Source organism: Enoplosus armatus, chromosome 19 (genome assembly GCF_043641665.1).
Source record: "Enoplosus armatus isolate fEnoArm2 chromosome 19, fEnoArm2.hap1, whole genome shotgun sequence".
Lineage (NCBI taxonomy): Eukaryota > Metazoa > Chordata > Actinopteri > Centrarchiformes > Enoplosidae > Enoplosus > Enoplosus armatus.
Window position 1 is genome coordinate 19,795,137 of NC_092198.1, and position 17,428 is coordinate 19,812,564.

Here is a 17,428-nt window from a genome sequence, read left to right on the forward strand (position 1 = left end):
GGCTGCAGAAGTGTTTTGTTTTTTTTCCCCTTAAAAAATGAACTACAAAAACATCAAATCTCAGTCACAGTGTCTGGTGTCTACAGCGTTGCCAGTGTGTATGCTGAGCCTCCCTGTACAGAGTGACCACTGACATGCCCATCCTCTGGATTTTTAAACAGGACCAGCAGGAGCAAAGGTCAAAGCAAGACGTCGTTGCTTTACGGGTGGCGCAGTGGAGCGTTAAAGCACGTTTGCTATCACTTTTTCAGACGTCAGAACAAGTGCAGAAAGCCTCCAAGGGCTGCCCTGGGGGTTTATTAACATAAATGCAGCAACACGGACACATGGGCACGCTTGCGCAAGCCCGTCTGTGCATCTCGTGCACACAGTGTAATGCTGTCAATCAGTAAGCATTGAAATGTAGTCTATGAACAGCGGACCCGTTTTTAAAAAGGCAGCGTCTTTTTGGTAATGTGAGACACCTCGATGGCTCAGGTAGATGCACTCACCCACCACGGCAAAGACCCATGTACTCTGCATGCTTGGCTGGTAGTCTTCGCAGGTGGGGAGCCGGTCCAGGATCATGTCCGTGTCGCTATGCAAAAGGGGGGTCGGGGATCTGAGGGATCGGTGCTTGTACTCGGTGAAGGTCAGAGCTGTCTTTAAGTCTTTGGTCATTTCTTGAAAAAATGGTAACGCATTTGACAAGTTTCAAGTCATTCAAACAAGTTCAGGCCTTACGTCCATTAGGAGGGGTCCTAGTCAAGTCTCAAGTTATTAAAGACAAGTCCAAGTCAAGTCATTCAAACAAGTCCAAGACTAGTCTTACATCCTTCATTAAGTCCATCAAGATGACCACAAGTCAAATCTCAAGTTCAAGTCTCAAGTTCTTAAGATGAGTCCAAGTCAAGTCTAGGGTCCTTTCGAAACGGGTCAAGTCTCAAGTCACTTGAGACAGGTCCAAGTCAAACCCTAAGTTATCAAAGACAGGTCCAAGCCATGACTCAAGTCCAAGTCTCAGGTCCTCATTTCTTCCACTTGCTTCCTTGTTGGTCACAGATTAAAACCACAACAGTGATAAACAGCGGATCTCTTATTTATTCAAATAATGCAATATTTTTTACATCAACGGTTTTTTTTTTTTTAAATAGGAAAACAGGCAAAGAGCTGAAAAACATATCAGACAACATAACTGACACCAACTAAAACAAAATAATGATCTCCCATAGTACCGAATGATCCAAGAAAAGTTCTTGTGCTTTTCTATTCACTTTATTCTCCGAGCTTGTTTGTCTGCTTCCGAATCTAACTCGTGATCTGAACATCAGGCGCTGGATTAGTTTCACGTAACCCAGAAGAGTTCTCTGCTAGAGTGAAGACCACAAAAAACAAAAAAAAAAAGCACAAGAACGTCCATTCATATCTTCATAGGAAAGAGAAGGTTCAGTGCAGTACCATGCAGATGAGCCACACAAACTTTGGTGCTAAATACAGCAGAAACAGACTTGATGGAAAAGGACTACACGGTGCCATCTGCTTCTCTGTAACGGAGGAGTGCTGCTACGTCTCCTCGGGAGAGATGAGTTGGTTACAAAGTGCCAAACACAGGTAGATAGATGCTTTCGTCCCGGTTCAAACCTCCTTCCAACAGGGTCAGGAAGTAGAAAGCTTTCAGAAGAACAGCCGAGGCGCTCAACCAATGACGGTCAAGTCTGAGCCAACGACAGACTCCGTTTCATTTGAACTTTTATCTGAATGATGTGGTTATCCTGCAAAGACCTTCCAACGCGAATGGACTATACACGATAACGTGAGACCGCTCTTCCTCCTGGAGTCGGACAATTTCAGCTTGTGATCTCAGAGGGAGCGACAGGAAAGCAGTGAACACCCACAGCAAAGGGGGCGGGAACATGATGATGCTTTCTGCTCGTTTGTGTTACATTTCACGATTATGGCACATTCCAAATTCATCCATATAAAATAGTGATGTTTCCAATGCAAATGCCAGTTTGTTTGGTTGTTGTTGTTTTTTTTTTTTTTTTTTTCCTTTTGTCATTTTTTGGACAAAGTGGCATCTTAGAAAAAAAAAAAACATGTTTTGCAAATTTTGTGTAGAAAGCTTTAGAAATACCCTGAACGGTGAACTTTCTTCACTGATTGATAAGAGATTTTAGCAACGGCATCATCATGTTTTGTTAATAACTTTCCTTTCTGTGGGTTGAATACTGAGAAAAAACCCAAAAGTGAATCTACCGCCTTTCCCCTCATACCGTAGACGATGTAATCAAAGTATATACTGTAATAAATAATCATAGTTTGTGTAAGCGCACTGTATATGCGATCGCAAACGTCAATAACTCAACAGGTGCTCCACCAAGGTGGTGCGTTCACCGAAAGCAGGTCACGAGCGGTTTAATCAATCAGCTGAGCGTTCAGTTTCATCAGACAAAAGTATTTACTGGTACTAGGAGACGGACGACACAGAGGTCTGCAACTAACAATTATTTTCCATTTCCACTTTTCATCAATCATTCATCTGGAAAACAGACACAAAATAGTGAAAAATGCCAAAGGTTCCCAGGGTTGATGTTTTTCAAGCAGCTTGTTTCACCCAAAACCAAACACATTTAATTAACAAGGATAAGCAGCACAAACAATCTTCACACTCGAGAAACTAAAGAACATGTGGGATTTTTGCTCGATAATCGATTGAAATGATTACGGGACTAATATCAGTAAAACAAATGTTCTAGCTAGCTAGCGGCCCTTCAAGCTTGGGCGGCGGAGTTTAACAGAGAAAACTCTGAACTCAAGGCCAACTTGTTGCTCAGTTGTCAACACGAGCACATTGATTACTTTGTCAATAGACAACGAAGCAAATCCCAAAGCTTATGAAAAAGCCAGTAAGTTGACCTTGAGTTAAGAAAGGTCCAGAATGAACTTTCATGCTCAGCTGGAAAATGGCACATGAACAAAATGATGAAAACACCTTAACTATAAGTCAATTATAGTTGATCTACAGAAAATAAACTGCCATCTTTTCTGTTCACCAATCAGTGATACACTCACTAATCAAGTTATTCATAAAGCTTCTCTCTGTGTCTTTGATGTTCAGACAAAGAGGAAGATTTGACGACATCACCTTGAACGCGTGACGGGAACTTTTCACTATTTTCCGGTTTTTAGTTTTACAGCCTAGACGATTAATCGAAGAATTGAAAAAAAAAAAAAAACCAACAGATGAAAATTGTTTGTTTGTTGCAGCCTCACAAAACAAATGCTTGTTCTTGATCTCAGCCGGTTGGCACACCAGAGAAGATACATTCATAGTACAAGAAGACAGACAAGTTCATCGTGTTTAGTTAAAGTTCCAGGAACTAGACTCACTGCCGGAGCCTCTGAACGGGGGGGAATGACCATGTTACCGAAAACTACATTGGTGGAAGATTTCAGCTATTTGTGAGTTTGGACGGCACCCGAATACTGTGTGTGTGTGTGTGTGTGTGTGTGTGTGTGTGTGTGTGTGTGTGTGTGTGTGTGTGTGTGTATACTGTGTAGGCTTCTTCATATCACTCTGGCGTGGGAACACTGGAGTCAGTTTGATTTGATTTGAGAAAGAGAGCGAACATCTACAAAACATCGCACATTAGTGATATCCTTCGTTTCATCATGAAGCAGAAAATATGTTAAATGTAAATGTCTTACATGCGTTTGGCTTAAAAGGGCTGATTTCGGCAAAACAAAAACAAAAAACTTGGCTTTACCGGGTTAAAAATCTCACCTTTGATGCAGCAACATCCACAATCACAGACCTGAAGACCAAAACTCAGCCTTTAATGTACAAGAGCGTGCAAGCGGAAACAAAATCCCAGCTTCCATACATTAGTGCCAGTGTTGGCTGTAGAAATATGGCTTTGGCGGGGGCGGGGGGGAGGGGGGGGACCAACACAAACTAAGCTAACATATCTCAAGTTTCACTTTCAGCCCTCCGTCCTCGCCGACCGTCCATTCACACTTAAGGCCATCTGTATTTTCGCACAGAACAGAGATACGCACAGATCATCAGCTCGGACGACCATTTAAATAATCATAAAAACAAAAAAATGTGTGAGCAATTCACCGGTGAAGACAACAAACAAACAAACAAACAAACAAACAAAACGTCCATATTATAGAACATTATCATCTATGTACAGTGTCTCTGATCAAAACAAGACAAAAATCAATCTGTCGCCGGACACGATTCGTCGACGAAAACGCAAATTCGTCGTCAGGAAGGCATCGCGCTTTCTTTTCGAGGGGAAAGAAAGAGAAGAGATCTGCTCTTATAGCAACTGTAAACAGCAAGAAAAGACAAACGGGTGTCTTCATTCCCTTTAGAAACAACACAAGCCGACACACCTTCCCTGCCTACGTCCACAGAGCTGGACCAGAGTCCCCTTTTATGTTCTTTGATAGCGGCTGTTTTTCCTCCCAAAATTGGAGTTGCTTCACTATCGAGCTACTTAACGGTAAAATCTCACCACGCTTATCAAATACAGCCCTGATGGGACGACGGACGGTAAAAAAAACAAACTCCCAAAGGCAGCGACGTTTTTTTTCTTTTCATCGCCGCCCGGCCTGCAATGAGACATGTATTAGCTTCAGTTAAACGATGCTACAATAAAGTGCTAAAGCAAATGGCACAGCTTCAGTTCTAGAACAACAGAAAGACATAATATAATTCACTTTTCTACATCTCTGCACTGACATGCCTCATTGCAGGGTCACCACCCCTGTCGGGTCTACATTAGATAAATGTGGCAAAAGACTGAAGCAACTATAGTGCAGCGAATTATTTCCTTTCAGACAGAAAGTAGGGTGCAGGCCAAAAGTGGCCCGCAGAACACTTTGAATAATCAGCTATCAATAAATAAGAAACCATGTGCTGACGCCGACAGTCAGCAGAAGGTGGACTGGAGAGAGTCTGAGTAGGCCGAGTAAAGGTGCAGTCCAACAAAAAAGAAAATCCCAAAAGAGAGGAAAGGTTTCTGCTTTCAATATGTTGTTGTTGCTAATATGGAGACATTCACTGAGAGAAGAGTTCAGATTGGAGGAGGGGAGGGATGGGAGGAAAGGAGGAAGTGACATCACACCCTGAGGAGGTCCTCGTCACTGTCATCCTCGTCCCGTTTCCTATTGGCTGCCGCGTCCATACCGTTAGGGCCTGAGGAGCGAGGCCTGCTGCTCTTCCTCTTCCTGTCGGACTCTTCCAGGAGGCCGACCAGGTCCTCGTCGCTCTCCTCCTGGAACAGAGGACCCGCGTGAGGTTCTGAGCACCGAGCAAGGACACGGTAACGCCTAACGGGCGACATGCTGAGACCACGACACTCACCTGGAGGAAGGGGCTGCGATGGGCCACAGAGGACTTGACCACTCGCACCCCGGGGACGCTCAGCACCTCGTCCTCGCTGTCGTCGTCCTGGTCGTCCAGCGCGAACGAGCGCAGGCCGTCCGCGTTGACCGGCTTGGTCTTGATGTGACCGTTGCCGTGGTTACTCCTGCCCCGGTGGGAGGACGAGGAGGTGGATGAGGGAGGGGCTTCGAGCTCCTCCATCAGCCACTCCATCTCCTCTTCACCCCCTTCTTCGTCCATGTTGACCTGAGGATTTAAAGGCGAGTAAATCAAATCCTGCGGGACTGGAGATGAGCTGAAACATCACAGAAATGTTTTGACACATGAGGGAGCTGGAAAAGCTTGAGATTTAACTGGAGCTCTTTAAACTACGTCACCTCGTTGCTCCCTCTTCTTCTACGACGGTTTAATGGCACCCGATTGGAGAATTAGCGCCACCCAATCCTTATCCCCATGAACCAACTCCTAATATTCTTATTTTTATTCTGCACTGCAGCATAAAAGAGTCTTTTAAAATACATCGCTGGTGTGTTTTTAAAAAGGCAGCGGAAGAGGAAGTGATCGGCCAACAAGCCAATCACCATCCGCGTGGCCGCAGATCGCCACGATTCAAATTTTGAGAGGCAGGCCGGCGAGACGTCTGCGTTACGTAATAACAAAAGATCAACCTACCTTTGAATATTTATAGGAGACTTGGTTTCCTCTCCTGCAGCAGCCGGCAACCTTCTGGAGCACCAGCTCTCTGTTAGGAGACGAGAGCAGACGCTCATGGCAAAAGTTCTTTCATCAATTAAAAAACAAAAAGTTCTTTAAGCCTCTCTCTGCATTTGTTTGGACTCCGGGTCTCACCTCCTCTCTCGCTTGTGGAGCAAAAGCCCCAGCATGCAGGCCGACACGCCGACCAGCAGGAGGCTCAGCATCACCCCCACCGCCTGGCTCCGCCTAGAAAGAGCCGGAGTCTCGCTGCCGTTGTCGTCATACGACTGCGCGTCAACAGTTCTGCGAGTCAATGTAGGGGAAAGACTTAAATCTTCTTTTGCCGTCTGGAGTAAAAACCAAATTCCAGATGTGTTTTTTTTTTTTTTTGGCCATTCGTGTAAAAGCGTTTACTCACGTCAGACCGCACACAGCGTTCGTGTGCCACACAAACAGATACTGGCATTCATCCGTCTCCAGCATGAACTCGGGGATGCCGACGCCCGCCGAGGGGTTGCAGTGGAACATGATGGTGGATGACACCATTTTGGTCTTCTCCCGGCCGCACGCCGACTCAGAGGGCACCATCACATCCAGGTTTCCCCCTGACGGGAAAAGTAGAGGCGTCGTTGACATGTTGTTATTATGATATTCGTTAGATAGATGAGTGGGATTGTGATGTCCGTGTACCACTCGATCACTCTTGCCTTTGCCTTTCATTACTGCCAAATGACATAGTCCTTTCCTCTTTACAGAGTTTACAGTTATAATTATAGGACACTATGGGACCTGTAAAATAAAGAGTTACTGTACTCTGGTACACATCCTGCTAGCATTTAGCATGATGATGGGATTCCAATCATTTGTTTTTATAGACGTCATGCCAACCAAACAACACTACAATCCCTGGAGTCATACGGCTAGTTTGGATAACCATTTTTAACTGCAATTCAACCACTTCATTTGTACTTTTACTTCAAGTTGTTTATAGTTAAAAACCAAACCAAGCACTAAATCACCTTTAATGTAGTACTTGGCCTTGCTGGAGGAGCCAATCCTGCGTCTGTAGGGCCCGTTGAGTTTGACCTGGCAGATGTTGGCGCCAAGACAGCTGGGCAGGGAGTTGTTTGTGATGCCGGACAACTGGATGTGGTAGATGTAGCGGTCGCCGTTGGGACGGATGTCTCCAGACGCCTGATGGTGGCTGAGAGGAGGAGGGTAAAAGAAGTCTGTTTGTTCTATCGCATTTAAACAACGAGGTGAGCCGTTTGTTCAGTTACATGAGGACGAGCGTACTGGGGGAAGGATCGGGCGGAGTGTGTGCTTGCGTTACCTGAAGTAGAGAGCTCCCAGACTGAGGCTGGCTCCGGTGTCGGGAACCTGTATGGTCCCATTCACCATCTCCACCTCGTGCTGCTTCACCGCACACGCCGACCGAGTCTCCCAGCCAATCACGAACTCGCACGACGCCTCGTTGATGCTGCTCACACAGACAGAGATAGAGACGGCGTGATTGCAACATTTCAGAAAGCCACGTTTAAGACTTCTGGGGCCACTTTAACTAGACTTTAATCACAGGTGAAGCAAGTTAGATTGTGTGAATAAAGTATTTCAAAGAAACTGCTTTCGATCAATAAAAACTTTAACAAAAAAAAAAAAGAAAAGAAGAGAGAGTTGAGAAAAGACAATTCAAGGTCTCTGATGAAAAGCATTTGTATCAAATGGCGACAATCCGACTGATTCGTGACTGTGAATAACATCAAGTCTGCTGAGAAACGAGAACTGTTTTGACCAGAGACACTTTAACTTTAAAAGACAAACACTCTGTTCTGCCATTAACTGGCAGAGAGAAATGCTGAACCAAAGAGTAAATGAGTGTCACTGTGGAATGTGGTTTATTGTCTATTGCAGCATCGTGTCTAGTAGTTGCTGTAATCACTGTAACCGTAGGTGTGAATGACGCAGACTCTCTATTCTGTTCTGCCTTGTTTCATTTCTCCGCATCCCTACTTCAAATGTTGTCCCCCAACAAATCTAATATCTTGCCATTTGGGCTAAAAAAACAAAATGAAAAACTTAAATAAACAAAAAAAAAAAAAAAAAAAAGGAGAGATTTCATTGGGGTGTGCGTTACTTGATGAGCGCTGGGTGTCCGACAGTGGAGCCACAGCTCAGCTGGATCACAGTCTTGGCCTTCACGCCGTTGCCACAAACATCGTCTCCCGCTGAGTAACTGACGGAGATCTTCCCATCTGCAGAAAAAGGAGTTTGAGACTGTGATCATGAACTTCTTCCTGACGCACAAACTCAAGAACGCAGCTGTGAGAGTCACCAGCGCAACAGGAAAGCAGGAGCTCACGCAAATGCTACAATATTCTTAAAGCAAATAAAATTAATGTATACTCGTCTAATTACCTCAAAGCCGGGACTGTTTTCAGTTTAATTTCGGAGTCGGTTTTGAGTTACATTGTTGTGGAAAAATAGAAGAAAAATACCCAATTCAGAAAAAAAAAAAAAAAATCTTGCCAATAGTTTTAAATTAATTCTACTGGCAACAAAACAGAAAAATACATTCAAAGGGTGACCCTAGGATATTAGAAACTTCAATCAGATATCATTATTGACCCCCTAAAAAATCCAACATCGAGCATACTGAAATGTCTATGACTTGATTACCCACCAGTGTAGCTCATTTTCTGAGTGTAAACTCGGCCCAGGGACTCGGTCTTTCCTGCTGCTGAGCGTCGGCACACAGTCGCTCCTTCTGGACAATCTGTTAATCCACCGTGGATACCCTGACACAGGTTGATGAAATACCTGAGGACATAAAAAGAGGAAAGAATAAAGTGAGGACTCAAGGCCTTGCAGGAATATTCGCAGTTTTTTTTCCCATCTATATGCACGCTTTTAGAAATATTTCTTCTTTCTCCTTGCATCTATTGAGGAGACAGTGTCCACCCACGACTGAAGCCAGACTTACGAGTCTCCTCGGTGGCTAAACTTCCACGGCTCAGTGAGGGAGGACAGGGTGCGGAGGTCGAAGGTCTGGTGCTGGCTGACCAGCTTACACTCCATCTTCCTCGGGGGGCAGACGGCGGTGGTTCGCCACTGAAAAGTGGCCGAGCAGCCCGCCGTCTCCGAGAGCAGCTGCGGGGAGCCGAGGCCTGCGGAGTGGTCGCAGGTGAACAATATGGAGGACTGGCGCTTACCAGAGGCTGGAAGGGAAAGACAAAAAAGAGGGGTGGTTTTCGAAAAAGGTATGAGTACTGGGTGAGGTAACAAAATGCAACGCAACAAAGCATTTTAAACTAAGAGGAATAAAGCTGTTGTCCTTGTATTTTCTGATTTTAGGTTGGTAAATGTGGAGGTAAAAAAAAGGTCCAACCGACTGTCATAGGTTTTAAGATTAACGACTGCATTTTTACACATGTTCCTGAACACACCATCAAGAAATTATCCCTGCTCTTATAACTACATTACCACTCAACACAATCATCGGTGAAGGTTATTCTTTTTTTTTTTTTTTTTTTATAAACTATATCTATTCTCAGTCAAGAATTTACACTTTGACGTATCAGCTAGAGCAGTGGTTCCCAACCCTGGGGGCCGGGCCACCCAAGGGATCACAAAGACAAAGCTGAGGGGTCGCGAAATGATTCGCAAGACAGGAGAGAAGAAGAAGTAACCTTTCGGCTACACAAAACTACTACGTCATTTTTCTGATCTTTCATAAAAGGGTTAGGGTTAACGTCACATTTTGGTGCTCACAGTGGCAGATGGGCATCGCTTGCCTATAAAGGGTCTCAAGCCAAACTGGATGAGGACCAGTGAACTAGCGTATATCCACTAATAATGAAACGCAGATAGGTTGGAAGGTTTAAACAAATACGAAAAAGTGATAGTGAAATAAATGCAGGCTGGTGCTCTGAAACAAGTAGATTTATCCTTTCATGTTAATGGGGCCGCCATCTTTGAACATTTAGTTATCCCTCTCCACTTTCCCTGTCTGCCTGCTCCACATCTAAAACATCGAAAACGTCCAACATCAACTTTTCAAAGCCTGAGTAATAAATTGAGCTTCATAAATCCTGCCCCCCCCCCCCCCCCAAACAAAAAAAAAAGCCATCACCTGCACTGCAGAATCCCCACTTCCTGTCCGTGTCATAGTTGTCAGTGGTGGCACACCACTTCCTGCCGTCCGTCCTTTCGTCGTTGGTGCACTCTGTGTACGACTTCTTCATGAGAGTGAAGGGGAACACACACACCTCGCCCTCATTTGTCACTAGAGCACACAAACCAACACATGAACACACGCTTTGTTCAATTGTTTTCCAAAATGACTTAACTAATTATTACGCTCCATGTTGAGAATCTAGAGTACATGTCATAAGACAAACATATGTTGATGCTAACTTACAAATCTCAGCAGACTGAAATAATAGTCCAATATCTTCATTACAGTAGGTAACCTGAGCTCTGCTCCTCAAACTAATCCGGGCTAATATGTTGTTAATCAGGCTAAAACGTTCCTGTTAATTCTCATCCGGCTAATTTGGTTCTTCACATGCATTTAGAGGATTGATTTGTTAATCTTAGGTGAAGTTATCTTGAACAACAGTGTGTCAGAAATAAGAGAGTCTAGACTATGGTCTGAACTCGTACGTGCTGACTGGCTGAGTGCTGATCATGTGTAAGGAAGCCTCTCAACATGCATTGGACTCTTACTGGTGTTATTGGTATTATTATCGGCTGAATTGTGTGGTACTGCAGTGTGTGTCGGTCAGTCAGTACAGACAAAAAAAAAAAAATCATAAAAACAAATCCTTGTGATAATGTCATAACTTCCAGTACACCTTCTGGCTCCATTTGTCTGATGACATTTTAGAAACTTTTACTTGACTTATTTGGGTGGTCGTAAACAGCCTAAGTACAGCAGACTCACCTGGTGGGCAGGGATCGCCCCCACCATACTGCATCAGCACGGCCTGCTCGTCATGTTTGAAGTCCATTGTCATGGCCTTGCTGATGCCGAATGATGAAGAGGACTTGCCTGACCCAGAACCAGACACCCGGCAAACTGTGCTGTTCTTGCAGGCCGGCTCTGCCACCGAGCCGCAGACGTTGATGTGGTAGCTGCTGGAGCCCGCTGGTACCTAACGCAGAGACTTGACTTTATTACCATTTTCAAAATATATTCTTGCCAGACACAAATATTGCAGCTATGAGTGAAACCTCGGTGGACAGACAAACAGGCCCGCGGGGCTCACCTGGACTTCGCCGGAGAGGGTCGACAGGTCAAAGGTGAACTGGAGCTGGGAGTCGGTGAGCTTGCAATCGCTGGTGTGGGTGGCATCCGAGCACACTACAGGGGTCGCCCACTCGAACAAGTAGACGCATTCCTGCAGCCTCAGCATTTGCGGAGAGCCCTGCATGAAGACATACATTTTTTTTTTTTAAAAAAAAGGTCACCGCTGCCGTTCACAACAGCGTCATAAAACAAAAGGAGGCAAAAAGGTGGCGCCTGACCAGCTCCAGGCCTCTCTGGCAGGTGAAGATGATGGTGGAGGTGTAGTACTGCGCGGGATCGGCCGCGCACTTGGTGGAGCTGCGGTAAGTGATGGTCACTTCCCCTGTTGCGTTGTTGATCTCAGGACCGCCGGTGGTCCGCCCAATGTCCTTTAAAGACACAGGAAGGGCAAGTTAAAAGAGAAAAGGATGAAAGAGAACGTGTGTGTGTGTGTGTGTGTGTGTGTGTGTGTGTGTGTGTGTGTGTGTGTGTCTTACCACGGGCGGCCCATTATCAGGATCCATACAGACGGCGGCTCCAGGGGGGCAGGTGACCCCGGGGATGGGGTTGAGCGGCTGACAGATGTTGATGTAGAAGTCCGGCGATCCGTCACTCTGCTCCACAGCGTCATCTGAAAAGGACAACAACGGAGGGAACTGAAACGGAGACACGGCAACGGTAAACCCGGATGAACCAAATCTACACGCGCGTTATACATTTTGCCCTCGTTATTTTGAGAATGGATCTCTTCGGCGCTCGGCCACTGCAAGCTGAAATCTGATCTCTCTTTGTAGGTGCTCAGATGCGACACCTCGGCCCACTGACCTGTTGCTGTGTAGTACCCACTGATGTGAATGAGAGGGGTCAGGTCTATGAGAGCAGAGCCGTTCTGGACTGAGCACTTTACCTGAAAAATGTCAGAAAAGAAATGTCAGTGGTACATCTTTTCAGAGCCTAAAACCAGCCTTAGCCTTCAGAGAGCCACAATCCAAACATTTTTATACTTTACAACAGCGACAGAAAGTTTTCTTCAAATATATATATATATTTGTTTTTACTTTTAAAAATCATTTCTGTAACAAGTGAGCCGGAGCCAATCCCACGCTTTCTACTGGATGTAATGCTACATTCCTGTTTGTTATTTGATTATCCTTGACAGAGCCGACTGTAGTCCACCTGCAGACTCCACTCGACTGAAATTCTATTTGCTCCACGCTTTCCACTTGAATACGTGGAAATAACTCCCACATAATAACAATAAAGAAGTTCCGCACAGCAGCCTGTAATTATTGGCTGTTGCTAAAACCCAATAATCACCACAACAAAAAGGCATAAGAACGTCTGTGCGACTGCGTTTAGATGCATCATTCATCATTCCTGACCACACAGGGAGGCTGTTATCTACTGATATCATTTTTTTTTTTTTGACTGTCGGATGGAGCAACCTTTATAAAAGTCACAGCACCCTGACAAACATACTTACTGACTGTTCGCAGACCAGAGGTGTGTGGAAAGAGAAGAAGTGCGTGCAAGTCTCTGCGTTGGAGTCAATGAGAACTGGCTCTGGAGGGGCCGAGCCCATGTTAGGTTGCCTATACAAACGACAACATGTAAATATAGATATATTTCAGTATTAAACTTGACAAAAAAAAACAAAAAAAAACAGCTGAAACAATCAGGCTCTTTGAGGTATGAAGCTTTTAAAATAAAAACATATGTCATTTGCGGAAAACAGATTTGAATATTCTTCAGGGGTTTCTGAAGTTTCCAGTTGTCTGCACCTGAGCAATGCAGGCGAACAGAACTGCAAGTATAAGGGCTATTATTTAAGACGTCTTTATCAGTTACTTGATAAAAAGCAGTTGTAGAAGGAAACAACTAATGAAAACAACTGCGTGCCTGCAGATGAAGTGTACGACGGTGCTGTGTTTGAGGTCGGGGTTTCCTGGGCAGGGGCTTCCTCCCTCATACGTCAGCTCCAGGACGTGGTCCTTGTATGAGAGCTTCCTGCTCACCTGGCCACCGCTCACCGCAGTAGTGACGTCCTTGATACACACAGCTATAAAACACAGTAAGCATAGGAGGTATTCTTCAGAACGACAGCACCGAAAGACACACGTGGCCAAACTGAACACACGTGACTTTAAAAACACCATTCCATACCTGTGATTTTTTATTACCTCCACCTTTATGTTATTGGACCCTTTTTTATGACAAAGCAGTTCGATTCAGATCCACTGCGTATTTTGATGCGCATTAAACATTTCTCAACATTCCCAGAAGTATAAATCACTAATTCAGACCCATTGTGCCGTGTAATATCTACTACAGCTCCGGTGAGAGAGCAGTCAATCATTTGAGGAGAACTGGAACGTCAGGTCTCTTTATTTTATGTCCTCCGCGCTGCGGTTTGACAAACGGCGGTGACGCAGGTCCTCAGTGTCACATCAACCATACAAGTGTCTGAGCAGGAAACAGTAACCAGGAGAGAAGTCAATGAATCTCTCTCCTTATTACTGTTAAAAACAAAATGAGATTTGTTCCCAGAGAAATGAGGACAGAGGAGAGGAAATAAAAAGAAGTGTCCGTTTTCACACAGCTGTGGTGGCTTCAGTGTAACTTCTTCGTCGCCTTCTTTCAGGCAGCTCTCTCTCTCTGTTTAGAGTCGTTATGTGGACAATGTACATTTGTTTTCCGCTACTTTATGGCTTTGAATCACTTTTGCACTTCATGTACAGAAGAAATGGCAAAACCGTCTACTGGGTAACTTTCAAAGAGTCATTTATATTTGAATTTTTGGTTTTCAGTTTCATTTGCAGCTCCCATTAGACTCGACTGCAGCGGCACATTTTCACAACAAAACGATTTAGCTCCGACTGGTTAAAGGCTGAAAGATGCCTTACGACGTAAGCGAGTGGCCTTTGAGCCTTTTGGGTGACTGGAGAGAAATGATGTGCTGCTTCGGTTCATTTAAGACGTCATGAATTGTGAAATAAAGAAATATGTCAACTAAATGTAACCGGATATAAGCTCATTTCAACGCTGCCTTGCTGCTGTAGCACAGAATGAAGGAGGAGCTTTTATTCTTTGAAATCAACGGCGGGGGGCGACTCGGGGACGGATGTGCGTACCGGTGCCGGGGTTGCATCCAGCGTTGGTCACGCTTCCGCAGATGTTCATGCGGAACATCTTCCTGTGTTCCTGACCATCGTACACAGTGTAACCTCCTTCCTTTGTCAGGGTGTTGAGATCGAACAAATGACCTGGCAGAGAGGAGATTCAAACATGTGAAGGTCGCAGTTTATAGGAATACAAATACATTCATGTACAGACAAATACTGGAGTTTTGCCAGAAAACAAGCTGGCTGTTATATAATTTTGCCACTTCCACACTACAGTTTTCCGGTTTCTACTGTCCCCAGACAGTAAAAAGACACGCGTACAGCTTGGATGTCTGACCTGTGGCCGGGTTGGTGACCCTGCAGTTGTCGTGCTGGGTGCTGTTTAGAGGGCAGGCAGCAGCCGTTAACCAGAGGAAGGTGTACACACAGTCCTCAATGGCAGAGATCAGAGTGGGCCGGGAGTCCTGGATGGGAGACGGGAACACATGCGTTTTGCTGTTCATATTTTTTGTTAAACAAACCACCTGTCCTCACTATATTGCCCTGGTATTAACACAAGAAAAGGACGTACAGAGTGTATATGCTTAACTTTCATCTAACTGAGTCACTGGCCGGATATTTTGACTAGAATGTGACTGTTGGGAACAACCAAACAAGGACCAGGAACCCTAACCCTAACCTTTTGCCACCTGGAACTTTAGTACAGGATCTTATTTCATCCCTGGTTCCTCCGATGGAAACACAGGTTTAGTTCCAGAGTTCTATTCAAACTATTGTGTTTATTTTGCAGGTCTAACTTCATGTTTTACAGACTGACATCCCTGAAGCTGTCCAGTAAAGGAGGGTCTCTTCAGACTCTCTAAGGTCCAACTCTAGCATACAGTATATATACACGTCTATCACTTGTGCAGTGTGTCCCTCACCACTTTGTCTTTGTCACACTTGAAGCGGATGATGCTGCTCCTGTTGCGGATGCCATCGGGACAGAGCTGACCGCTGGTGTACTGCAGCTTCAGGACACTTTTGTCCCACGTAGGACCCGACTCCACCTGCCCCAGACTCACGTACTCATCGTCCCCGACCTTCATACAGGACGCTGAACTGGAGGGACACTTCCACGAACCTGTCACAAGGTGAGCAGCGGGTCAACTTTCACAGCAACGTCAGCAGAATGCGGTGAAATCAAAAGGGGGACTGAGGAAAATTCAGTTTCAAACGTCTACAAAATGCTCTTGCGACTCGAGTTCTGATCAACAAACCAGAGCCGAACGCTACAGTGTTGCTGTGCGCTTTACCGGCTAAAGGACGCAAGTGCACGAGCATGCAGACTGACCTCCCTGGTGCACCAGCGACCTGCAGACGTTAATGTAAAATAGCTTCTTCGTGTCCTCAGTGGAGGGCTCCACCTCCCAGTTCCAAGAGTCCAGAGCCAGAGGAGAGAGGTCGTAGGAGCGTCCCTGACCGTCACTGAGGGCAGAACAGACATGCAGATGGTTACTAGATGGATCCTTGAAAACGTACGCTGTAAAATCGACCGTCACACTCAAAGAAAAACACGTGATTACGTAAGAATGTAAGAACGGGAAAAAGGGTTTTCAGAAATACAAAAGGAAGTAAGATGAAATACTGGATTTATTCACTCGGAAGTGAACAGTTAGCTAAAACAAATGAAAACACACAATTCACTTTTAACTAACCAATGAATCGCCCACATAGCAAATTAGCTTTAATCATGATGTCAGCCCTGCTCAGAGTATTTTTCATTAATCTAGGTCATAGGTTTTTCGCTGAAGCTGAAGGGTACAGGTCCACTTAAAGGAAGAGAGGAGGAGGGAGAAAAGAGGAGGCGGTGGAGGATCGTTACTTGTAGGAGCAGCCGGTGGTTTTGACCGAGACGCAGGCCAGAGCCGTGGGCCAGCTGAACAGGTAGGTACAGTCTGGAGTCTCCTTGATGAACTCTGGCGCTCCCTTAACAAGTGAATCAACACAAACACACGATCAGTAACCGCCGATAAGAGGGCTGCGACGCATTCCTGTATTTTATATGAAGAAACGTCAAACGGAGACGTCTGACACTTTGGGGGAAAGACATGTGTAGTTGTCAAGCTCGCCACCAATAATCACCCCCCAACAGCTCGCAGTGAACAAATGCTCCCAAAACTACACTGAGACAAAGATTTGAATCGATAAGAGTGTGTATAAATATATATATTTTTTAACAATATTAAAGCACAGGGTCACATTCAGGCAGATTTGCAGCGCCTGTCTGATGTTTTTAAGTGGAAACAGACTACAAAATAATGGCTTTTTCAGTATATTGCCGCCCCATTAACACATTTTTTTAAAGTTACAACCCATTACAACCCAGTGAGAGCTGTGTGATCTGCTGGTTGTTTTTTTTTTTTTCCCGTCTTTGTGTGAAACTCACAGGGTGCCTGTCAGGGTGGCAGGAGAAGTAGATCTCGGTGGATCTTTTATATATCTTATGGCAGGTTTCTCCATTAGTGTAGTTCAGGATGAGCTGGTCTCCCACGTAACTCAGGACCTGGTTTGCCATTCCTGCACACACACACACACAGAAGTGAAAACACAACACACATGAAAGTTCGTACATACGATGCGACGTCAAATGTCAGAATATTCAGCTATTCGGTTTTGTGGTTGACATTTGCAATTCTGCACACCTGCAATCTTGTGGGTGTCACCCTCCACCTGGCAGGAGGAGACCGTTTCGATGCCCGTGTCCTTGTGGGTGCAGATGCCTTTCTGGAGCCCCCCGCAGACCGACAGGTGGTAGGTGTACTTATCACTCTTGATGGGGTAATCTCGACCCTTCAGAGAGCTCAGGTTGAACAGGTAGCCGCTCTTGGGGTCACGAACCTGACAGTCGTCACCTGGGAGGACAAAGTTTGGACAAGTCAGATGCAAACCGGTCACATTTTAAAT

The 17,428-nt window shown here is 45.2% G+C and overlaps 1 protein-coding gene across 1 annotated transcript in view; it reads right to left on the minus strand.

Annotated features, from left to right (window-relative positions):
- Positions 1-4,877: 4,877 nt before the first annotated feature.
- igf2r (insulin-like growth factor 2 receptor) overlaps positions 4,878-17,428 on the minus strand; it is a 31,516-nt gene continuing 18,965 nt past the window's right edge. The window contains exons 27-51 of the mRNA XM_070925582.1: positions 17,167-17,376; positions 16,911-17,041; positions 16,347-16,450; positions 15,816-15,949; positions 15,406-15,605; positions 14,820-14,946; positions 14,492-14,623; positions 13,260-13,419; positions 12,844-12,952; positions 12,186-12,267; positions 11,858-11,991; positions 11,600-11,749; positions 11,341-11,499; positions 11,016-11,226; positions 10,203-10,355; positions 9,054-9,288; positions 8,754-8,890; positions 8,208-8,325; positions 7,407-7,553; positions 7,093-7,277; positions 6,492-6,678; positions 6,227-6,376; positions 6,050-6,119; positions 5,357-5,623; positions 4,878-5,267 (exon numbers count right to left, since the gene is read on the minus strand). Of these exons, the coding sequence (XP_070781683.1) occupies positions 5,112-5,267; positions 5,357-5,623; positions 6,050-6,119; positions 6,227-6,376; positions 6,492-6,678; positions 7,093-7,277; positions 7,407-7,553; positions 8,208-8,325; positions 8,754-8,890; positions 9,054-9,288; positions 10,203-10,355; positions 11,016-11,226; positions 11,341-11,499; positions 11,600-11,749; positions 11,858-11,991; positions 12,186-12,267; positions 12,844-12,952; positions 13,260-13,419; positions 14,492-14,623; positions 14,820-14,946; positions 15,406-15,605; positions 15,816-15,949; positions 16,347-16,450; positions 16,911-17,041; positions 17,167-17,376 (3,848 nt within the window). The 3' untranslated portion in view covers positions 4,878-5,111. The remainder of the gene's footprint in view (positions 5,268-5,356; positions 5,624-6,049; positions 6,120-6,226; positions 6,377-6,491; positions 6,679-7,092; positions 7,278-7,406; positions 7,554-8,207; positions 8,326-8,753; positions 8,891-9,053; positions 9,289-10,202; positions 10,356-11,015; positions 11,227-11,340; positions 11,500-11,599; positions 11,750-11,857; positions 11,992-12,185; positions 12,268-12,843; positions 12,953-13,259; positions 13,420-14,491; positions 14,624-14,819; positions 14,947-15,405; positions 15,606-15,815; positions 15,950-16,346; positions 16,451-16,910; positions 17,042-17,166; positions 17,377-17,428) is intronic.